This window comes from Vitis riparia, chromosome 6 (assembly GCF_004353265.1).
Source record: "Vitis riparia cultivar Riparia Gloire de Montpellier isolate 1030 chromosome 6, EGFV_Vit.rip_1.0, whole genome shotgun sequence".
Classification (NCBI taxonomy): domain Eukaryota; kingdom Viridiplantae; phylum Streptophyta; class Magnoliopsida; order Vitales; family Vitaceae; genus Vitis; species Vitis riparia.
In genome coordinates, this window is record NC_048436.1 from 13,376,398 (window position 1) to 13,401,050 (window position 24,653).

The 24,653-nt window shown below is 34.3% G+C and overlaps 2 protein-coding genes across 4 annotated transcripts in view; one reads left to right on the forward strand and one right to left on the reverse strand.

Moving 5' to 3' along the window:
• Positions 1-88: 88 nt before the first annotated feature.
• LOC117916017 (NAD(P)H-quinone oxidoreductase subunit N, chloroplastic) lies at positions 89-1,231 on the reverse strand. Its single transcript, XM_034831817.1, has 4 exons — positions 774-1,231; positions 543-659; positions 382-467; positions 89-308 (listed from the first exon to the last, which is right to left on the reverse strand). The coding sequence occupies exons 1-4, from the start codon at positions 1,155-1,157 to the stop codon at positions 245-247; spliced, it is 651 nt and encodes a 216-aa protein (XP_034687708.1). The 5' UTR covers positions 1,158-1,231; the 3' UTR covers positions 89-244.
• Positions 1,232-1,714: 483 nt separating this feature from the next.
• Positions 1,715-24,653, forward strand: part of LOC117916571 (ABC transporter B family member 25, mitochondrial) — a 68,187-nt gene continuing 45,248 nt past the window's right edge. The window contains exons 1-11 of one of the 3 annotated variants that reach the window (XM_034832670.1): positions 1,715-2,146; positions 2,242-2,469; positions 2,570-2,756; positions 3,063-3,124; positions 4,034-4,077; positions 10,987-11,089; positions 11,297-11,404; positions 11,691-11,774; positions 11,887-11,947; positions 23,054-23,199; positions 23,301-23,417. In XM_034832670.1, coding sequence (XP_034688561.1) covers positions 1,916-2,146; positions 2,242-2,469; positions 2,570-2,756; positions 3,063-3,124; positions 4,034-4,077; positions 10,987-11,089; positions 11,297-11,404; positions 11,691-11,774; positions 11,887-11,947; positions 23,054-23,199; positions 23,301-23,417 — 1,371 coding nt within the window. In that variant the 5' untranslated portion in view covers positions 1,715-1,915. The remainder of the gene's footprint in view (positions 2,147-2,241; positions 2,470-2,569; positions 2,757-3,062; positions 3,125-4,033; positions 4,078-10,986; positions 11,090-11,296; positions 11,405-11,690; positions 11,775-11,886; positions 11,948-23,053; positions 23,200-23,300; positions 23,418-24,653) is intronic. The other 2 variants (XM_034832668.1, XM_034832669.1) reach the window with 2 other exon arrangements.

Genomic DNA, 24,653 nt, shown 5'->3' on the forward strand with positions numbered 1-24,653 from the left:
GTATGAAGGATACATTTCAAATATTTTGCCAACACAACTTCTTAGTGGAAAAAATCCTGTTATGGGCACAAGCTGACTTTGAGTTCAGTTTTCCACAGCAATGAACAGAGATAATTTTATTGTATACCATCCTTCGGGTCCTCTGCAGTACAGTATAGAAGATCTGTCACTGTCACTACCCATTTGGTAAAATTGGATTACATTAGAAACCTTGAGGACAGATTGAGGCATAGCATTAGGATCATCATGCATCCTCGTTCCCAGTGAGTGCGGCAACCTCTTTGAGTGGCTTCCACATGAATTTTCTCCTGTGCATTTGACAGAAATCAATGATTATTAAGTATCCTTTGACGCAGATTTTCTCCTAGGAGGCAGTCTTACCAGTTTCCACATTCTGCAATGACCCTGACCTTGGGACGGAGGGTGGGCAGCAAGGCAAGAAACTGCAATTCCGACTTTGAGAGAACCTGGATATGAAGGCATACAGTTCAACAAAGGGTTAACTTAAACTGCATTGGTTATGGGAGTGGTAGGGTGCCTACCTTGGCTTCAATGATCCAGACCACAAGTCCCTTAGCGTTTGGAGGCAGTAAAGAGAGCCTATAATCCACTTCTGGGGGAAAATACCACCTTGCAATGGGCTGCTTCCCAACGTGAGCCTACAGTTGGCCAAGGTCAAAGAGAAAAAGAAGAAGAGAGCATAATTCAGCCTTTTTGCATGGATGGGGAAATGCATAATAGAGGGGAGGGGAGGGAGTGGGGGAGAAACTAACGGGACAAACGGGGTGAATCTTAGTGAGAGTGGCTTCAGGATCACCCAGGCCACGAGCTGAGAGGTCAAGGAAATAGTAGCCCTGGTACCTCAGCCTGTTGAGATATCGACCCTCATAGCCTCCCTCGTGGGGAGAGTATATGGCCAGGGCTTTGTGTTCTTCCACGTCCGAGAGCCAACGCCCCAGATCTAATTTCACCAAATCTCCTCCTACCAGGTCGCCAATTCCAATCCCCCCTCCACCACCACCACTACACCTCACTACTGAATATGAACTCCTCCTCTTCACTATCACCATATTCAGGCTTCTGTTCATCATCACGCACCTGTTTGGTGACACCACCACCCTTGGCGCCTTATACTGCAAGCAGGCCGCGGCTTCCATTCTTCAAGGGTCCGGGAGAGACAAGGACTCTATGGTGGGAAGACGGGATAAGCAACTCTTACCCTTTTTTCCGTCTTTGTCCAATATACATCTCCTCTCTTTTTATTTATTTTTTGTGGTTCTCAAAAAAACCCTCCTCTATCGGGACAAAAAGCTTCTATTCAAACTGAGAAATACCTTGTCTAACAGTGCTATAGCTCAAAATATTTCCATTTCAATTTCAATTTAGCAGAATCATGAGGCTTTTTCACTCCATGTATTACAGTAAATTGAATGGGACAGACTTTCTCATGCAAACAAGGCACTATTCACTGCAACTTCGAAAAATGGAAATTTTCTCACATTTTTTTACCCAATTTTGTTCATTGGGTCCTTGGAAAAATTTAAAATGATAATATTTTTTTCTTTTCCTAAATCACAAATTCAGCCTCTTAATTATAAAGGAATATTTTGTTTCCCTTTATTTAGGGCTAGAATTCTCGGTAGTGGCCGACTAAATATATATATATATATATATATATATATATATATATAGAGAGAGAGAGAGAGAGAGAGAGAGAGAGAGAGGTCTGATACGGCGACAGAAGCGCTTCTGACAAGATACTTGGTCTTAAGAATACTAGAGAGTTCATCAGCATTTACCCAAAAAGAGAAAAAATAAGGCAGACCGCCATCCTCAAACATAAAAATCAGAGGGGAGGGCCAGACTAGGATTAGGGTTTTCAGATTTATTTACAGTGGATTAGATTGCAGAAACAATGGCGGGCGTTGCTTCTTGCTCAAGGTTGTTTTCGGGAAATTCAAAGCGCTTTTTGTTACTCTATTCTCATCGTAATAATTCAACTATCAATATCTGCAATGGAAGAGAATTGGGAATCGCGCGCAACCTCAACGTCACCAGAAGGATCCATTTTTTTAGACATTTGAACTGCTTTCTATCGGATTCGCCTCCCTCCTATCGACCACCTTCCCCTTACCACCGACACCCTGTGAGTTCATCTCATTGTTATTATTATTTTTTCCTCTGCTTCATATCTGAATTCCTCTAGAGGGTGATGATGATTTTTTATACTTGAAATGAAAGGAACAGAGTTGGACGCACAAAGGATACGCACTCTTCTCCACATCTACTGCTGGTGATGTAACGGCAACAAAACAGGTTGGAAAGAAAAATCAAGCAAAAGTTGTTTCGGATGAACATGCCGCTGATATGAAAATCCTCCGCACTCTTGCTAAGTATTTATGGTCGAAAGACAACCCGGAATTCCGTTTCAGGGTGATTATGGCCTTGGGTTTCTTGGTTGGGGCTAAGGTCTGTTTCCCATGATGCCCTTCTCTTTTCACACCATTCCCTTTATTTAAAATCATTTTTTTTTCTTTAAAGTTTCAGAATTTGTGTTTTTCTCTTTCAGGTTCTAAATGTCCAGGTGCCTTTTTTATTCAAGCTTGCTGTTGATTGGTTAACGACCACAACCGGAAATGCTACTGCTCTTGCTTCCTTTACTACTGCTAATTCAACTGCTTTGGCTTTATTTGTGAGCCCAGCTGCTGTTTTAGTTGGATATGGGATAGCTCGTTCTGGGGCTGCTGCTTTTAATGGTATTATATACATCTGAACTACACTCGTTATGTTAGGTTTAGAAACTCATAATGAACAACAGAAGAAAGGAGATGAAAATGCTGACTTCTGAATTCTATTCCGGACCTACTTCATCATTTTCCTTTCCCTCTCTCTCTCTCTCTCTCTCTCTCTCTCTCTCTCTCTCTTCAACTTCCAAACCAAGTTTCTCCTTTTTGCCTTTTGGTAATGTTTCTCTTGGCAGTATAGGCTTCTTCCTGCAGTTTTTTTAAAGAAATATTCCTCCTTTTTCCGTTCTTATGGTAAGTGAAATTCTGTTGTGGCAGAATTGCGGACCGCTGTGTTCTCTAAGGTGGCATTGCGAACAATTCGATCAGTATCCAGGAGGGTATGGAATTGCTAGTTTCATCTCCTTGTTTTAATTAGTAACTGCTTGAGGACAACAAAATTATTATGCAGTGTGTATAAGTTCATTCCTTTGGTGGCAATCCCTGATCCTGACTAGCATTGTCATTCATGAGTTCTAGATGTCGGTTTTCTCCTGTATAAAATAATTTACCATGTCTGGTAGCCATTTTAATAGGAAATGGGTTGAGTTCAGGTTGACCTGCCATTACTCTACACCTTTGTCTCTTGAATTAAAATATATTATTAGTATCCTCTTTTTTCTACTCTTTGTTAACTAATTCCTTCAGCTTATCATTATGGAGAATTTACCATTCACAATTCCATAGTGATACATGAATTATTTATTTTCTATTTCAAATCCTGAAAAAAGATATGAAGACGGCAAGACTAAATGGTTGATGGTTGGGTTTTTATTGAGGCCTCCTAAATGGAACACATTGTGATTTTTTCTTTTACAACCTGCTTAACAAATGCTAGGTTCTTTTCGAGGGTGCACTGTTAATGAAGGTGCTCAACCTATTGGTGCCATGCTATGATACAAAGATGGAATGGAATGAGGAAAATATTTTGATTAAGAAGAAAGGTTAATGATACTGCAACAGCCTTGGGAGGGTTGACCACAGGAAAAACGTTCATTTACCTAATTAATGTTAACTAAGTAACCATGAAAGACAATTGATACTTGTTATACACTTGCATAACACTATAGAGAATCCATTTACAGATTAAATTTATATCCAAGAGCACTACTTGGCAATTTTTTCTAATACATTCTTTCCCCAATACTTTCTGTTATATGCATCTATGTATTTTTGTGTGTGTGTGTCTTCAGTGTTCTGTGTTCTAGTACCTTTCTTAAAACTTATATGACAATATTTGATTTCTGCAGGTGTTTTCGCATTTGCATGATCTTGATCTTCAGTATCATCTGAGGTATTGTTTGGACAAATCTTGGCTTCAGCTTTCTGGAAATTTTCTGAGAGATGTCTGTTGTTTCATGTATTTGCTTGTACTAAAAGATATGCATGTATTAATTAGTGGATGAAACCTGCATCAGTTTTTTTTATCAGAAACAAACAATTCGTTAAAAAGACATCCACCTTCTCAAATGGCTTTCTGTAGGCTCTACCTAGTTGCTCTTCTTCCCACCTAGAACACAAATGATCATCTTCTTCTCAAACTTTCCCATAATGATGTTCCCTTCTCTGCCAGCCATTGCCAGAACCTTTAGAGTCAATAAACTGCATATACCCACACTCTGTTCTCCTTAACAAAGCATACACTTGCCAGGTGCATCAGATACGATTTTCTTTCAATGTTTTCTCCCTATAAAAGAACTCTTTGAATCTTCTCTAGCATGGCCTGAAGCAAATATTGGTGTGACAATTGAAGACATGAAGTACACTGGCAGTTTAGAAATGGTACTTGTAGTGAAAGTTAATCTCCCCCACAAAGATACTGTCTTTTCCAGGGAGTGATTCTTTCTAAAAGATGTTCTGCCACTGATTTCCAAATCAATATAGCTTTAAGGGACTAATCTAACATTATCAACAGTTAGGCTGATGGGAGCTGATCCACTCTACACCCAAATCCTAAAGCTAATACTTTTTTTTTTTGATAGGAAATCCTAAAACTAATACTTTGACATACTCCATTTCACCTACAACAATTTTTTGATAGGTAAATTTTTGTCTTGAACTTGGAACCTCTGATAAACCCTCCCCAACCCTTTATTTCACGTGCAACAATGATTTCACCTTTTCCTTATCTTGATTCTCAAACCAGGAGCTTCATGATATGATGAGATCTTAGTACATAAGCTATCCATCCTCCTTCTCTTAGAATGATAGGGTATCTAGCAAAAATTGAACAAGAAAACTACTGTTTTCTTTTCCCCATGTTGAAGATCTGGATTTAATCGCCATCAACCACTTTTAGAATGAGACAACTCAAGACTTCCATCACCATAACAAGTAGTTAAGGTGAGAGCAGATCCCCTTGTCTAAAGACATTGTGAACTCTAGAAAAATGAAAAAAATAGTTACCCAATTAACCAATAAAGAAAATCTGATAATAGAAATGAATATCTTATTCAATCAATTCATTTTTGCCCAAAATCAATTTTTTTCTCAATGACCTTAAAAAAACACCAACTTATAGTGTTATGAACTTTTTCAATGCCCAAATTACTAGCAAAAACTGTCATCGAACTCTTCAATTTCATTAGCAATAACTGCATTACCAATACCCAACATCTGTAAATCAATTCTGAATCTGCCCCACAAGTCTCTCAACCACCTTCCTGAGTCTATTAGCAAGAATTTTGGACAGAAGTTTATACAAAGCACCCATAAAACTCATTGGCCTGAAGTCTTAAATATCCTCTGCTCTACCCTTTCTAATGTTACCTTCAAGTTTTTTTTTCCCTCTGTTTGTAGATAAATCCCTTACAAATAACATTAGTTACTCTCTGACATCTCCCAACACTATTTTCAAAAATCCATAGTCATCCCATCGAGACTAGATGCTTGTCCTTGCTTAGATTATGTAAAACAATCAACACTTGCTTTTCAAGAGATCACTTGAAGCCAACTCTATTTGCCTCATTTAGAAATTAGAGAGCTGTGCTAGTTATCCTATTTTAACAATTATTATTATTATGTTTTTTATCAGGACCTGTTTTAGCAATTATGATTGCAGAGGAGCTAATGTAGGACTACCCTCGAATGAATGTCTACAATCAAGTATGTGGGCTAGGGTTTTTATCTTTTAGGATTTAAGGAAAGGAACAAGGGATAAAGTTTATGATAGTGGAAAAAAATAAAATAAAAATACAGAGAAAGAGGAGAAAAAAAAGAGGGAATAGAAACCTTAAAATCTCAATAAGGTCATCTAATACTCTCTCCTAGAATAAAATCAATTCAGTGCCACCATTGAGAATTGAGACACTTGAAAAAAAGAAAACAAGATTATTTAATCACTTTATCTTGGTTTACTTTAATTAACCTTGTTTATAAGCTTTTATAAGAAATTCAAATTCTACTAGGATTCTAAGCTTTTATTTATGATTAAGGTTTCTCCAGGAAGTCCAAATTCTCCTAGGATTCTAATATCATATTATGACTTTAATTTTAATTCTCCTATAACTATTTGACATGTTTGGTACGTGGGAATGAGGAATGAGAATGAATATTTTGTTTCCATTCCTATTCCCCCTTGAATAGGAATGAATTTAGTAATTTCAATTCATGTGCTTGGATGCATATAGGAATGTAAAGTTAGAAATTTAAATTTTTTATTTTTATTTTTATTTTTTTAAAATCTGACATTGTACATAGTTTGAAATAATTTTTTGTTTTCATTTAAAAAAAAAAATCCTTGAGAGTTTTTTTTTTTTTTTTTGGCAAAATAATAAAAATCTATTCAGGTGTGTGATTTAAAAACAAAATTGTTTTTAAAAATTTATATCATTGTTTGGTTGATGTTCTTTAGAAACAATTTTTAAAAACAAAGTAAAATAGAGAACTATTTTTGTGATTTTTTTTTAATTAGAGAAATGAATTTCAAATCAAGTGAGACTTTATATTGAATTTATTAATAAGTTTAATAATTTTAAAAAATAATTTAAGACTCTAAGAATATATATAATGACTATGAAAAAATAATAGAGATAATTAATGCTTTAAATTCTTTAATAAATCTTGTAATTTTTAAGACTAATTTGAGATTCGAAAAAATGATTAATTAATTAGAGATTAAATAAAATAATTCAAAATGTCATCTTCGTAATTGAGTAATGAATGTACATATATAATGAAAAATTTGGCTCATTTATACCTTAAAAAAATTAAATTTTGTTTGTTTTCGTATTCATTTAAAATAGAATAGTATTAGCAATTGTTAATTTTGAATAGTTATTCTTTATTTTTAACAAAGTAATTAATTATGCTTTTATAAGATGTTAATATCCATAATTTTATAATATTTATAAAATCATATAAATAGAATTAGAAATTATTAATTTTGAATTATTATTCTTTATTTTTAACAAAATAAATCAATTAATTTAATATCTATATTATTATAATATTTATAAAAAATATAAGTTATGATTTTATTATATTATTAATATTCATATTTTATTAAAAACTATTTATTTTAAATTTATTTGTAAATAAAAAATTGTTTTTATTTCTAATAAGATGTGAATTAAATTTAATTTACATTGTATAAATTGAATTTACAATTTGTCTTTTTAACAAAATTAAAATAAAAAGCTATTTTTAAATACAACTTATCTAAAAAAGTCTTTAGTTTTTTAATTTTGAAAAGTATTTTTAAAAATTACTTGCACTAGGGAATCAAAATACCTCATAGTTGGGATGAATTGAAATCCCCCTTATAAGTAGGATTTCATTTTCCATTCCTATCATCATTTAAGTTATTTAAACATGGGAATGAGGGAGAAAAAGAATGAGATGCTCATTCCTAGTCCTCATTCCCACATACCTAACATGCCCAGTATGGCTATAATTATTAGCCACTCATAATTTAACTTCTGTAAATATTAATCTTAATTTAATTCCAACTAATGCTAATTTTGTTTCTTGATGTATATCTTGGAGATTTATCCTTATTAATTCCCTATAACTTGGAAAAAAACTCGCCTTCCAGTTTTAATGATTTTCCATACTCAATTGCAATCTCGAACAATGCCTTCCTCCGTTTCTTTCTTCATTTACTCTTTACCATGTTAAGATAGGGTCCTGAGATCTCTTGAACTTGTTCAATTTCATGTAAGGCAAGTACTAAACTTCCAAAGATTTTCCACTATTGTGAAATAGGTTGATACTTCTTGAAATAATTTGGTCATCAACAAGCTTGTGACAAGTTGCTTCCTATACCCCTTTTGTAATCTATATTATAGAACAATAAGATTCTTGAATTCCTTAAATTCAAAAGAAATTATAGTAATTCCTATTAAACCAACATAGGATTCTTCATGTTTCTCACCAATCATAATAATGTTTTGCCTTGGTAAGTTGGACACCAGTTCCTCTAAAGCTTTTGCAACTTCTTTAAGCTCTCCTATAAGTTGTTCTAGAATCGGTTCCATAATCTTTTACATTCTATATTTGTCATTGACAATTTCTTCCTCCTCACTTTGAATTGCTTCTTAATAGGAGTATTTGACAATACTTCTGGTTTTAAGGATGCTAATATTTTACCTGGATGCTTAAGTGGTGGAATTTCTTTTATTGGACAAAGGATCTTCTTATGCCCATCATGCACAAGTGTATAAGTGTTCTTGTAAAAAAGCCATGATCTTCTAAGCACAATATGGATAACTTCCATTGGAAGAACATCACATCATATTGATAACTTAAAATTTTTACTAAAGTTAAAAGTTACTAGACAATGAGAATGCATCAAATAGATGTTTCATTTACCCATGCTATTTGATAGGGATTTGGATGCTCCTTTGGCTTTTTTTTTTAGGTTAACTTTCTCAGCAAGTTCCATAAATAACTAAGTTAGAATTACTACCTCTATCAATAGTCATAGTGCATAATCTCCCTTAGCAACCAACATGTATTTGGAAGATGTTAGTGCATTGTCAATCTTTCTTTTCATTTGCCCTTGGTATGTTCACAAGTGGTTGCATAAAGAAATTGTAGTCTTTAATCATGGTTGAATGAATTGCTCTACTCCTCAAGTAGTATCTTCAAGTCAAGAACTTTCACCTTGATACCAATAATTGATGTAGGACAACACTCGAATGATTGTCTAAAACTAAGTTGGTGGGGTAGGATTTTTATCTTCTAGGTTTCAAGGAGAGGAACAAGTGATAAAGTATATGATAGCGGAAAAAAATAAAAATAAAAATATAGTGAAATAGGATAAGAGGAAGAAGAAAGAGAATTTAGAATCTCACCTAAAAGATAATAAGTGGAATCTCCCATTGAGAATTGCAATAGTTGTAGAAAGACTCATGTCAACCTCACTGGCATAGAGATCGAGGACCTAAACAAACTCATCTCATCTCTTAAGTGCATTTGTTTCCATCAATTCCAGATGTTAGATCCTGGTCATAGACCTCTTTAGGCTTATTCTTAGTCAAATAATTCTTAATGGCTTTGTTCAGTACATCAAATCCAATCCTTTTTTCTCCAACCAAATTTATTTGAAAATCTAAAGCTCCATCTAAAGCTAAGGCTTTTTCTTAGCTAGTGACACACACAAAGGTAAATACTAGCAACATTGGATAGTTGAGAAGACCTTAGAAATCCCTTGTCCTAATTGGTCTGGTTTATATATGAGGAGTGGGGAGTCGATTGACCCTCTCTTCTACATTGTTTGCTCACTTTGGAGCTCTAGTAGAGTGTATTCAAACAAACTAGGTTGGATTGGGTTCCACCAAGGAGCATGTGCAACATGATGATAATTTCATATAGGGGGTTTGGGGAGATCCATTAATGGAAAGACCCTTTGGCAAATCAATTGTCTCATTTTACTTTAGATTGTGTGAAGAGAGAGAAATCTTAGAATCTATGAGGATAAGTGGAGGTCATCAAAGACGTTCCTCTTTTTGGGCCTCTTGTACCGATGCTTTTAAAGGCATTCCTCTTAATGTTATTCAACTTAATTGACATTCATAAAAAAGGATGAGGAAACATTAAGAGGAGCTTAGTGAAGGTTTAAGGAAACATCCTTATATATTCTTATGTGGATTTAACCTTTTTGTATAAGCCTCCTTGTATAGTGGAGGTGTTCAATCATTTTTGATTGTGGGGAGGACTCCTCATCCTTCTCATGTTATTTTATTTTATTTTAAATTTTTATAATTAATACATCTTTTGTTTCTAATTAAAAAAAAACTAATATTATTTAATTATTCTATCATGGTTTACATCAATTAACTTTATTTATAGGATTTTTTAAGAAATCCAAGTTCTAATAGGATTCTAATAACCTATTGTGACTTCAATTCTAATCCTCCTATAGCCTAGTATGACTCTAATAATTAGCTACTCGTAATTTAACTCCAACAAATACTAATCTTAATTTAATTCCAAATAACATTGATTCCTTTTCTTGATGTATATCTTGGAGATTACATGACTGTGTAGGCTTTGAAGGAAGAAAATTGTTAGACTGCTTCTGCTAATCCTCATAATCGGCAAGATTACCCAAGCTAACATAGATCTAACCAGATTGAGTATCTCTGGTACAATCTCTTAGTATCTTTTAGAGCCATTATGATATTATCCTTAACTTTGTTTGGTTGTTTCAAGTGCATGTACTTGACATGAATCCTTCAAATTTGGAGCATAATTCTGAGTCTTAATCTAAGCACTGTTACTGGATAAATGGGGCTTGAATGAAGTGTAACTGGACCCACCATTGATGATGATTATTATTATTATTTAATAGACAATATTGGAAACATCAAGAAAGGGGATGCTGCCCTGGACCTAGTATTAGATGGGGCTTGTTGGAGCTTCGTGTCAAAACCTAGTTGATTGGGATAATTCTTGACACCCTGTTTGAAAACTTCTATCTTGTTATTTTCAATTAATAACTGGATATATGAATGAATAATATCAGATGATCCGCACTTATATTATCACTTTATATGTTTCTGGCATCATTTGTACAAATTGATGAGAGGACAGTTTACTAGTGAATTTTCATTTGGCCATCGTATTGGGTCAATTTAGTGTGATGCATAAAATGATGATACATAACTAATATTGATGCTTAAGATCATCATATTTGCCTTTTTAACAGTTCATTTACTTATCTTTGCTTTTGTTTCTTGCTTGGGCTTTGTGTTTCTAGTCGAGAGACAGGTGCACTAAATCGAATAATTGATCGGGGTAGCCGTGCAATTAACTTTATTCTCTCATCAATGGTATTCAATATTGTACCTACCATCTTAGAGGTACGACTGTATTTGCTTGTTTAATATGAGATTCTTAACATCAAGAATATCATTCCTAGATTCTTTACTCCTACATGATGCTATATTGCTATTTGATATTCTGTATTGTTATTTCATTTGGCATCTTTGGTATGATGACATTTCTATCCTTGCTTTTGATTCTTTGTCTCTGAATAGTTTCAACATATTTGACACGTATCCTTCCAGATTTCGATGGTAGCAGGTATTCTGGCATACAAATTCGGAGCATCTTTTGCATGGATAACTTCACTATCAGTTGCTGCATATGTTGCTTTCACATTAGCTGTGACACAGGTATGATAACTCTTGTCAATTTCTTTTCAACATCACTAGCAGTTCTTGTGAATGAAATGATATGCATTGTTTCCTTTATCATTTATTATTCATGTCACAGATGCTGCTGCAATGATCTGTTTAGTAATTTATCGAGTCATTCTCTTTTCTTGCTGGAAATCATGCTGGCCGAAAGTTTCTAGCTATTTTTCTTCTCTTCTTGTTGTTGGGTTTTGTACTTATCCTCACTTTAAAATGGTGAGAATTTTAGGTTTTTCACTTCTCACATTAACTTTATCTTTTCCAGTGGAGGACTAAATTTAGGAAGATCATGAATAAAGCCGATAATGATGCAAGTACAAGGGCAATTGATTCACTTATCAATTATGAGGTTTCAATATATCTCTTATAAAGGCTTTCTTTCTAGTTAATGTCGATGCCTTTCCTTTTCCTAGCTAATATTCTTTATATAACTTCCACTCACTTAAATGTTCTAATTTCAGACTGTGAAATATTTCAACAGTGAAGCTTTTGAAGTTGAGAAGTATGATGAACTCCTAAAGAGTAAGTTGTTTGGGTTTTTATAGTTGTCCTTTGTCTAGTGTTTTGATATTAAACCTGAATTGAACCTACAAGTTGGAATGGGCTACTATTGGATTTTGTGCTATGCCATTGATCATATATATGTATGTATGTATGTACATAGACTATGATATATGAACATGTTAATTTCGTCAAACTAACTATATAAACATGATACAACATGAGTGCAAGTGTAATATCTGCATCAGATATGTTTATATTGCATTGGGCACAACTATTTAGCCTATGACTGCTTTATCTCTTCTTTATTTTTTTAAAATTATGCTTATATTGCATCTTATACAACTATTTCTCTCTTTTATATCTTTCTTAATTTTTTAAAATTATACCAAATAATAGTATAAAATAAATTGTCATAAAAAATAAATAAAATTGTAACTAATTTTTAATTTTTATAGTTGAAGAAGTGTTTTATCACTTTTTTAATTTTTTAAAATTATAATAGATAAAATTCAAATATAAATATAATAATTAATGTCATATAAAATTTGAAGATAATTATAATAATTAATAGCACAAAAAATATAAAGATAAATATCAAAATTAATATCTTAAAAAATTTAGAGATGAATTGGAGAAATTAATATAAAACACATGATAAGAAATTAATATCAATTATATTTTATCAATATTTACAAAGTTAGTACACTTTTTTAAAGTTTTAAAATATTTTAGTTGTAATATTCTTAAAGATATTTTTCAACAATCTTTTAAAATAAAAGACCTATTTAGACCTATAATAAATAGGTTCTTTATGTACAACTAGCAGTAACATCAAAGTAAAATCACGCTTAGCATCATTGAAAAGATATTATAAATAAATTTTCTTACTGCAATTAACTATGTACTATTATAGACAACTTATTAAAGTGTGTTTATATTTGGAGTTAATTATTTTTTATTAATGTGGTATCCAAGTACTCACACCCATAGTTGAAATTATTTTTAGCCGAATCCTTGTGTCCTAAGACTTTGGGATGCAAAGGATCCGACACCTAGAGATGTACCCTCACCCAACACATGCATATGTGCATAGCAATACTTTGTTGATGTCATCATATAAGCCTCCATTCAAAGGTAAATTTATCTTCTTAAAACACAATTTTACAATGTTGTTAATCAAAATTATATGGAGGATGATTCATAATGGACTAGTTTTGATCAATCCTAACAGGATGATTATGAATTAATCCTATTGATTTTAATAAAAAATTAAGCTTGGTAAGATGACCTCAAATCACAAGAAGATATCAAATCAAGGATTTGTAGATCTGACAAGGCTAAAAATCCAAAACAAAGAGGATGATTAGCTTGACGAAAACCATAAAAAACCCTATACAAAAATCAGAGATACTCTTTATAGTAGGCATGAGTTCTTTGTTAAAAACCTCTAGGCTAGAAGCATCATACGAGACGAACATACATACATCGCAGCTATATGGCTAGCCAATTGGGGTTATTTGTAAGCTGGACATTGGGAAGGCATATGATGCCAATTGAGGTTTTGTATTAGCATTTTTTGAAAAAAAAAGGGTTTTGGTTCCAAGTGTTTTAGTTGGATCAAATGGCATCTCTATGATGCACTTCTCTAATTTGATGAATGGGACTCCCTCTGTTTTTTCTTGGAGTTTTAAAGGTTTAAGACAAGGTGATTGTTGGTCCTCTTACCTTTTCATCATGGCCATGGAGGCTCTTTTCTACATCCTTATCAAGGCAAAGAAATGAGGTCTTATCAAATGGTTCTTAGTTAGGGGAAGAGGAGGTGTGGTGACAGAAATCTCCCACCTGTTATTTGTTGATGACACTTGGTCTTTATGATGCTTGGAAGGAGCACATAGAGCATTTCAATTGGGCGTTCATGTGGTTTGAGGCAATATCAAGGTTAAAGATCAATCTAAAAAAATAAAAGTTCATCTTAACTGGGGAGTCACAACTATGGAGGAGCTATCAATCTGCCCACCACTTATTTGGGCCTCCCATTTGGAGCCCTTTTAGGTCTTCTTAGGTTTGGGATGGGGTGGAAGAAAGATTTTAGATAAGACTTGCTACATGGAAAAGATAGTACCTTTCAAAAGGAGGAAAGTTAAAATATGATAAAAAGCACTTATGCAACTTGCCATTTTCTTCATACTTGTTTTTTTTTTTTTTTTTTTTCATTATGAAAAAAGGTAAGTGGTAGATTGGAAAAGGTCTAAAGAGATTTTCTTTGGGAGGGAGGTGCCTTCAAGAGAAAGCTACATTTGGTGAATTGGAATATAGTTTGTGTGGATTAGAGGAGTGGGGGTTTGGGTATTAGAAACTTGTCCACTCTAATGAGGCTCTTCTCAAAAAAGGGCATTGGAGATTCGTGATTAAAAAGAATTGTCTTTGGAAACATGTGATTCTAGTGAAATATGGGGAGCAAGAGGGGGGTTGCTGCTTTAGAGGAGTGAGGGAGTGGAAGTTTGGAAGACAATTGAGAGTGAGTGGGAGGCCTTCAAGAGTATAATTGACTTGAGGGTGGGAAGTGGGAGTAAGGTGAATTTTTGGAAGGATAGGTGGTATAGGGACACTCCCGTGAGGGGGATAGTTTGAACCCTACGTTTACAAGACAAATTAATGATTGAGAGTTGGAGGTGGAAGTCTTCTTTGAGAGGTTGTAACAGTGGACATTAGTGGGGACATTGAAGATAATTTGGTTTGATTGAAGAAGAGTGACAATTTCTCAGTCGAGTCTTTCTATTCCTTTTAATCATATGGGAGGGTGCAGACATTTCCTTTAATATAGTTTGGAATTCTTGGGTACCATCAAGGGTTAGTTTCCTTGCATGAGAAGCTATGTGGGGCAAGGTACTAACTTTGGATCCACTCAAAAGGAAGGATTGGAGGATTCTAAACAAGTGCCACATGTGCAAAGAGAAGAAGAAACGATTGAACACATCCTCTTTCATTGTTTGAAATCAGTCATTCTATGGTATTTGATTTATGCCATGCTTGGAGTTTAGTGGGTGATGCATTCTTCAATGATATGTGTCTTTTTGAGTTGGCATGGGTTCTTTGTTGGAAAGAAAAGAAAATAGGTTTAAAAAGTTGCTCCTTTGTGCTTATTCTGGATGGAGAAAAATAGAAGAGCTTTTAATAATTTTGAAAAAGTTGATCAACCAATTAAACAATCGTTTATGTATATTTTGTTGGAATGGGTTAGAGTGTCTTTAGGTGGTTACTTCTTGTCCATGATGAATTTTGTGGAGTAGTTAAGCTCTAAGTAAGGCATGGTTGTTGTTTTTTATATATCTCTCGCCTTGTTTTTTAGCCTTTTTTCATCCTTATATACATCGTGTATACCTTTGTGTGCCTTTTTTAGGCGTTATTAATACAATCGATATTTTATCTATAAAAAAAAAGGAGAAAGAAAGAAAGAAAGAAAGAAAGAAAGATTAGCCAAGCAGGGAAATTCACAAATAAGGGCATCCTAATTGTGTATATAAATAAAAGATCTTTTTATAACCAAGAGTCCAATTTCAACTGTCTTCTATTTCTTTGAGATTCCTAAGTTATAATATTGGTCCAGTCGCTCTCCACAAGGAAATTGTTGAAACCCATGGAACTCATCAAGTATAAGCCTTTTGGCAAAGCTTGCTACTTTGCCTTTTGAGCTAGCCCTACACTAACTAGCTTGGAAAAAGCTCTAACCATCATAATTGAACTTTAGGTAGAAAACTACTTAGTGCACCTCCACAACCTTGTTTCTCACATAGTAAGCAATTCTCTAATTCAACATTTGTCACTCAACTGGGTGCTAAGGAATACATAATTGGTACCCATAATAGAGAGAGAGAATGAACCATATTCAACCAAGATACCACAGATCTCTACCTGTCCTTAGGTACATCGACATTTTCTCTAGTCAACTCATTCATATTAAAACATGTGTGTCCACATGTTAAGTCTAAAATTTTGTGTTATAAAGCTATCGCTATGGGATAGTGGAGGAAGAAGTGATCATCTCTTTACCGGCTGCTCAAATATAGTTTAAATGATTGGAGTTGAGTGTAACAACTTGTTCTCAATCATACAAATATTGTTTGCTCTGAGCCCAAAGGAGCCCTTGTGACTTTAAAATACGTTTATATGGTTAAGAGAAACTCATAAATATATAACGTTTTGAACTTTTTTCCCTTATTTGATGTGGGATATCATAATCATTTCCTTATGCAGACACGAAGTCTTTATCACGTCTTGCAGAATTATGGATCCAAACAAATGAACACCCCTTACAGGGTCAAACAATCTCCAACACCAAAGTTAAGGATCGACTCTTAACACTATTTCTAGAGATCCGTTCCCAATCGTGTAGATATTGTTCGTTTTAGGCTTAAAGGACCCTTACGACTTTAAGACATGTCTATATGGTTAAGAAGAGCTTATATTTATATAACATTGGAAACTTCTTTTCCCCATCCGATATGAGATATCACAATAATACCAAATTGGTAATTTTTCAAGTATAAGATGATTGTTTGAGTCATTTGCAGTTTGAGTTTTCAGGATTGAGGTGTGAAATGACTATCATGCCCTTAGAGTGGGTCTTAGGACATGACATTGGGAGCTTTGTAAAGCCTCCTCTCTTGTAACATGTTGTTCCTATTAACCTTCCCATAAGCCATAATTAAAAAGCTCTTACCTTTGGTGAGGCCTTTAGATTTCTAAATGAAATTGGTAGGAGTGGAAGTAAAACTAAATAAAGATAAAGAAAGAGGTTCTAACTTTCAAATTTTAGAAAATTCTCAAAACTAAGCATTAGATTATTTTTTTTTTTGATAGATAAAAAGAAAAATATATTAAAAAGGGCTGTCAGAACAGTAGCCTAAGATATACAAAAAGTATACAACTATCATCAACCACCACCACAATAAACCAAAGTTACAAAAGAAAGGGAACAAAACCAACCCACCCTCACCAAGGGCCCAACCAATCTAGAAAGCTAAAAAGAGTTAGAAGAACATCATCTAAACACCTCTTTGCTTCCAATGAAAGACAAGAAATACAAGAACTATTTAGCCTTTGGATAGAGAGCTCTTCCTCCTCAAAGGCAATTCTATTTCTTGTCATCCACACTATCCAAAACAAACATAATGGTCTCATTTTCCATACCTTCTTGCACTCCTTGGCCTCAAACAACCCTTGCCATCCTAAAAGAGTTTCTTTAACCGATGATGGAAGCACCCAAGACATCCTAAAAAGGGCAAACAACAATTCCCACAAAACTCTTGTCGTGGCACAATGGACAAGGAGATGGTCTATGGATTCTTCCTCAACATGACAGAAAAAGCATCTATTTGCCAAAGGTCAACCTCTTTTTTGGACTTGATCCAAAGTTAAGGCTTTTCCCCAACTTGCCTCCTAAGCAAAGAAATTGACTCTAGGATGCACCTACGTCTTCCATATGTTGCTCCAAGGAAAAGAAGTTGAAGTCCCCTGCTCCAAAGGCATATAGAGCGACTTCACAATATACTTGACATTCTTATTCTTTGTCCAAAGCACCCTATCTTTCTTATCCCTATACACCCTCATCCCTTCCAAGCATGAGTGAAACCTCTTCGCACTTCCCACTTCCCAATCATTGAGGGGTTTAGAGAAAGATTGGCTCCACCCCCCTCCCCAGGGATAGAAAATGGTACTTAAAAGGGTTAATAATAAATTCAAATGTCAAAAAAAGATATCAAATAGACATGTTCTAAAAGGGGCAATATAGAGGAGTGGTCATAAAAAGAAGTTGGACTAGTTACTAGGAGAATTAAAGTTTAAAATGTCAAGGAAGAGGAGAGGTCTATAATGAGAATCTCTAGACTTGGATTGCAAATAAACATTAAGGAATTAAAGATGGAGGTTGCTGTCTCTACCAAAGATCTTCCTTGAAATGTATATTCTAAGGACAATATTGCAAACTTCTCTTAATTGTGTGTGTATATATAGATATATTAATTAATTATGTTAAAAAAGTATAAGAGAAGGATGAGAGGTCCTCTCCTCAAAATAAAAAATATTGATCAAAATAAGACTAAACACCTCCACTATATAAAGAGAATTATATACATACACTTTAGCATACACGAAACTCCTCAACACCGGACTCGACTCCTCTCAATGTTATCTACTCCCTTTGTATTACAAATCGAAAGCCAACTGAGTTGAATAACATTAAGTGGAACTCCTCTAAAAGTGATGGTACAAGAGGCCTACAAGAAGGAATAGAAGTGAATTAAATTTCTTAATATCTCTTTTATTCTCCACTTTTGCTCAAAGATCCTAGCATTTCTCCCTTACCACACAATTAAAAGTATAGTGAGACAAATGATTTGCTAAAGGGTTTTGCCTCTTATGGAAATTCTCAAACCTCTAAATGAGATAGTCATCATATCACAAATACTCTTGGATGGAAGCCAATCCATCTCGACTAGACTAAAGAGTTTGTGCCAAAGCCTTAATGTTAACATGCAATGCAGAAAAAGATCGATTGATTCTCCACTTGCCATGCATAAGTTACACTAGTGAGGACTAAGAGATTTGTAGGGTCTTCTCAAATGTAACATGTCATCAGTGTTTACCTTCTTGTGCGCCACTAATCAAGCAAACAAGCGGCCAAATTTGTCTAGGTGGTGCAATTATAGCAAAAAAACTCGGGCACACTAAGGGTATGTGTTGGAACCTGCAGGGAAGATCACCAAACTTCAACAACAATAATAGTGGATGGAGACCTAATGGCAGACAGTAGTAGAAAGTTCAAGGACAAGCAAATCTCACCTATATTAATCCACCAAACAATGATAATGAGACCCCAACACATGGGGGGCTCACGAAAGAGGATATTGAGAGGCTAAAAAGTTTGCCAAGATCATTAGAAAAACCTTTTGATGTTTTCCCCTTGGCATTCTTAAGTAAGCACTTTGTTTCTTATGCATTTAATGTCTCAAAACTCTCATTTTTTAGATTCTTGAGTCATTGATTCAGGACCCACAGACCATGTGACCAACTCTATATTGAAATTATGTTCTTACACACCTTGCCCAAGTAACAAGAAAATTTCTATAGCAGATGGCTCTTTAACAACAGTAGCGGTCAAGGAAAAATTCATATAAATTTGTCTCTTACCTTAGAATATGTGCTTCAAATTCCAAAACTTTTAACTAATCTTGTGTCCATACATTACATCACCAAAGATATGAATTATTGTGTTGTCTTTTACCCTTCTTATTGTGTTTTCCAAGATTAAGGTTTGAGGGAGATGATTGGACTTGCTAAGGAAAAAAATGGGCTTTACCATCTTAATGTACCAAGTGATCAAAATAGGATTAAGAACAAATTTCCTATGTCATACTTGATTGGAAGCTCCATCTCATATAAAGACAAGATTTGGCTTTATCATCTCTATTTAGGACACTCTTCTTTTTATATATTCAAAGCTTTATTTCCTTCATTGTTTCAAGAATTGGATGTAGACAACTTTATTCTTTTTTCTTTTATTCATAGTGATGTTTGGGGACCCTTTAAGGTTCCTAGCATTTTAGGGGCTCGATGGTTTATTGTGTTTGTTGATGATTGTATTCGTATGCCTTAGATCTTTCTTCTTAAGCAAAAATCTGATGTGAGCATCGTCTTTCCAAACTTTCATAACATGATCCAAACTTAATTTAGTACAAATATAATGAAGTTCAAGTCTGATAATGCCCGAAACTACTTTAATTAGGTTTTGTCCTTTTATTTTGTGAAAGAAGGAATTATTCACGAGTCGTCTTACATTAATACACCCTAACAAAATGGGGTTATTGAAAGAAAAGATAGTCATCTTCTTGCTATTCTTCGTGCCCTCTTGTTCCAAAAAAAATGTTCCTTAGGACTACCCACCTCATTAATATGTTATCTTCTTGGGTTTTGGGGTTCAAAAGTCCTGTGCAAATGTTTTCTTAGTTTTTTTTCCCAACTTCAATACCTCAAATAATCTCACTCCTAGAATCTTTGGTTGTCTTGTTTGTCCACATTTATGCTCATAATTGGGGAAAGTTACATCCATGTGCACTTAAGTGCATTTTTATTGGATATTCTTCAACACAAAAAGGTTATAAATGTTATCATCCCCCTTGGAAATTTTTTGTTTCTATCAATGTGACCTTTGTTGAAAGAGAGGAATATTTTTACTCGTCCTTATCTTCTTCAAGGGGAGACATCATTCATGGAAGATAAGGACAAGGATTCATTCTTACTTGATTTGCCTTCCATTTCACAATCTACCTCATCCGAGCCCACAATAAGTTTGAGTCTCACTCCAATTTTGCCTACTATTGAACCATCTTCTTCTAGTTCCATGTCATTGACTAAGGAAAGTCTAGCTCACAATCCTATTGGACCATTATAGGTATACTCAAGGAGAAAAAAGTCCATTGTTGAACTTGTGCAAATCCAAGAGTTGGAACCAATCTCTGGAAATGAGGTTAGTGCTTCACCCAAATCTTCTTTTAATAGTTTTTGTGCCAGCATTGATAATAATGATCTTGATCTGCTCATTTCTCTCAGGAAAGGTGCACGTAAGTATACCAAACACCTTTTATACTCACTAGGTTAGTTCGTATCCTATGATAGATTGTCACCTTCCTACCAAGCCTTACTTAACTAAACACTTACTACTATTCCTAAAACGCTATTGGAGGCATTAAATAGTGAAAAGTGGAGACAAGCCATGAGTGTTGAGATAGAAGCACTAGAAAAAAATAGAACTTGGGAGATAGTGGAGTTGCCAAAAGGAAATAATCCGGTGGGCTATAAGTGCACTTTTATTGCAAAATACAAGCAGATCGATCATTTGCGAGGTATCAAGCAAGGCTTGTTGCCAAGGGATATACCTAGACTTATGGAGTAAATTATTTAGAGACTTTCGCACTCGTAGCCAAGATGAATACAATTCGGGTGTTGTTATCCTTGGCCGCTAGCTTTGAGTGGAATTTGCAACAATTTGATGTTAAAAATTCTTTCTTCCATGAGATCTTGAAGAAGAAATTTATATGGAAGTTTCTCTTAGATTTGGCAAGAATCTAGAAGGTAAAAGAGTTAGTAAACTTAAAAAGACTTTGGATGGTTAGAAACAATCTCCTCGTGCTTGGTTTAGGAGATTTGCAAAGGTGATTATTACCAATGGATACAAGCAAAATCAAGGTGATCATACTTTATTATCGAGCACTTGACTTTAGGAGGAGTTGCGACCTTGTTAGTTTATGTGAATGATATAATTATGATTGGGAATGATGAGAAAGAAAGGGATAATTTGAAGTGTTTGATGAATGAGCTTGAGATTAAAGAGCTGGGCTAGTCGAAGTGCTTCTTAGGTATTGAGGTGGCACGATCACAATAGAGAATTTTTGTATCCAGCAAAAGTATGTGCTAGATTTGTTGAAGTAAACTGGGAAGTTTCTTGTAACCTAGCAAACACACCTATTGAGCTTAATTACAAGCTTGTTGATAGTTATAATGATGCTAGTGTGGGTTGAGGAAACTACCAAAGATTGGTTGATCGATTGATCTACTTGTCACACATAAGACCTGATATTGCATATGCTATAGTGTGGTGAGTCAATATATGTGCAATCCTATGGAAGCACATCTCCAAGTAGTTCACCAAATACTATACTATCTCAAAGTAACATCGGGGAAACGGATTCTATTCAAGCAAGGAATAAGTTTGACTCTTGAAGTCTACATAGATGCTGATTATGCAGGGTCTGTGGTTAATAGACACTGACCATCAGGTTATTGTACATTCCTTAGTGGAAACCTTGTAACATGAAGGAGTAAAACGTAGAATGTAGTAACAAGGTCAGCCGCCGAGGCGGAACTTAAAGCAATGGCTTTTGGGATTTGTGAATTACTATGGCTGAAAATAATTCTTGAAAATATTAAGATTAACTAGGAAGCACCGACTCTATTGCGTCAACAAATCAGCGATCGATATTGCACATAATCTTGTGCAACATGATTGGATCAAACATGTGGAGTTAGACATGCACTTTATTAAAGAAAAATTGGAAAGTGGCTTCATGTGCACTCCATATGTTTCCTCATGCAGTCAACTTGCCGATGTGCTGATCAAGGGTCTAAACAATATCGTGTTTCAAGCAATAATTGGCAAGCTGGCAATGCATGATATTCACTCACTAGCTTGAGAGGGCGTGTAGAGAAACATGTTTCTTTACGAGTCTTGACTTTATATTTTATGTAAATAGGTTTAAATCAGGGAGATGATGTAATCTATGATTTATAGGGATTTAATCCCTGATTTATAGGGATTTAGTTTACTAATTTATAAGGATTTTGTTTAGGGTAGTTTCGGTTTTATATAACACTCCTATGGCTTATCCTAACCAGATGTGTATTCTATTCAAAATAAATGACATTTCCCTTCTCAATTTTTCCACATGTTTAGCTCATTCCAACAATCCTAGAATCTTTGAACTACGCTTGACAAATATTCTTTCTTCTTCTTTCATAAGTTTTCAAACAGTACTTATAGCATAGTTCCTTATTGTCTTCCTCTCCCTTGAGTTTTGGTATTCAATTTTCTTTGGGGTTGGAAGCCAATGCTATCGATTGTGGGATTTTTTTGCTTTAATGGTTATATACCATATTTTCTTTCCTTTCCTGAATGATTTCTAATCCTTCTTCCTTTTGTGCAAACCTTTACTTTTTAACACGAGAATAGTTTCTTATAAAAAAATGAATATAAAATGAATGCTCCTAACATGTAAATGATCAACATTCATACAAAACAAACTCTAGGAGCTTGCACAAGAGGGATTGCTCAATTGAGCAAGGCAATGATCAATCTTCGCTTGAATTTTCTGCTTGATGATGGCCTTAAAGCAAGTATTGCTTCCACACGGGTGACACTTAGGATTAAACTATCTAATATCATGAAATTGCCATATCTTATAGGTTCTAGGGATAGAAATGACTGACTTTGTTTAAATATTTGTTTTATGCTACTACTAATGATGCTATCTTTCAGGGTATGAAGATACTACTAATGATGCTATCTTTCAGGGTATGAAGATGCTGCCTTAAAAACGCAACGCAGTCTTGCTTTTTTGAACTTTGGCCAAAACTTAATATTTAGCACCGCCCTATCAACAGCTATGGTGTTATGTTCACATGGGATTATGAATGGCGAGATGACAGTTGGTGATTTGGTGAAAAATTCTTCTTCATAAACACTTGTAGAACTTCTACGCATTTCGAAAAATGATTAAGAATGATCTCTCATATTATGGGTTTATTTTGGTATGTACAGGTTATGGTGAATGGGCTTCTATTTCAGCTATCTCTTCCACTCAACTTTCTCGGCAGTGTGTATCGTGAAACTATACAAAGTCTTGTTGACATGAAATCCATGTTTCAATTACTTGAGGTATTACTTAAGCAATACCCTCTAGTTTTTCCTGACAGTTTAAGATTCATTGATGTCAAGTTCAATTTCTGTTAGTTTTATCTGTTATATAGTTTATTTTGGAGTTCCATGGTTTATAGTTTCACATGCTTCTGTGTTTATGCCTTGACATACAATTTCAAGCTTAACATTCATAGTTTCATGTGGCTTTGTGTTTATTCCTTAAAATATAGCTTGAATGTTTTGCTGTGGCTGATTGAGATCTGGAATTGCTATAATGTTGATGAGGGCAAAAGAAAAACTAGTTCTTCTTTTGGCTGACAGTATTCTTTTTCAAATCTTTTTTATTTTGCACAAATGCTACCCTATTTTTGTATGTGATAGGAAAAAAAATTTATTAATTCATTATTTGCATTTTTCACTTTTTTGAATTTTGTTTTTTAATTTCTCACTTGCAAAAAGAAGAAAAGGATCCAATATGAGTTAAACAAAATGTTATGTTACTTTTTAGACAACCTTTCCATTGAAAATTTCTATATCAATGAAGAGGAAACCCAACTAACAAGGGGTATTTCATTCTGATTGATGCAACCACAACTGAGGTGCAGCTTTTGGATCTGAAAGGCAGATGATCAGGCTTTAAAGAAAGAAAACTTGAGGGTGTGACCTGTTTGACTTCAACTTAGGTTCCTCTTAAAGTTCCACTTTTATAGTTTCCACCCTAATTAATTTGGATTTTAGTATTTAAGGGGCATTTTGGAATTTGTTTTCTACAGTTGGGTTGATGTTTCAAGGTTTGAGTTTTATTTATTTATAATGGGCCAGCCCTAAATCATTCATGCAATAATTGAGGTCCAGGAAAATTACGGTATAGTTAACTTGGGCTGAAATAACTTCTAACCCAAGTAACTTGGGATGGATATGCCTGGTGTATGTAGACATGAATTTTTATTTTTTTTTTATCATGAGGAAACCACTAGCTCTCAACTTGATAGTCATGGGAAGATGGGCTCCCTTTGGTGAGCTTTAAGTCTATTTAAATGCATCCTATGATGGTTTCTACAATCTTAGACTTAAGAAGAATAAAAGCTTGATATTAGTATTTCCTTGTCTCTTTATCTTTAGGGCATTGTAGTTTAGCCCCATAGTCATGGGTTTGAGCCATTTTTGCTCGAAATAGCAGAATCTGTTTTAAAACCGTGTTTGCAGAGTTTCAACCTTTGTTCTTAACATCTTTGTCTCTAATTTATAGCCATT

Bases quoted from the DNA above. Each gene is read 5' to 3' on its own strand.
- LOC117916017 (XM_034831817.1), bottom strand. From the start codon at position 1,157: ATGGAAGCCGCGGCCTGCTTGCAGTATAAGGCGCCAAGGGTGGTGGTG. The intron at 468-542 runs GTAGGCACCCTA...CTTCATATCCAG, and splicing joins TCTGGATCATTGAAGCCAAG to GTTCTCTCAAAGTCGGAATT. The intron at 309-381 runs GTAAGACTGCCT...TCAAATGCACAG, and splicing joins ATTGCAGAATGTGGAAACTG to GAGAAAATTCATGTGGAAGC.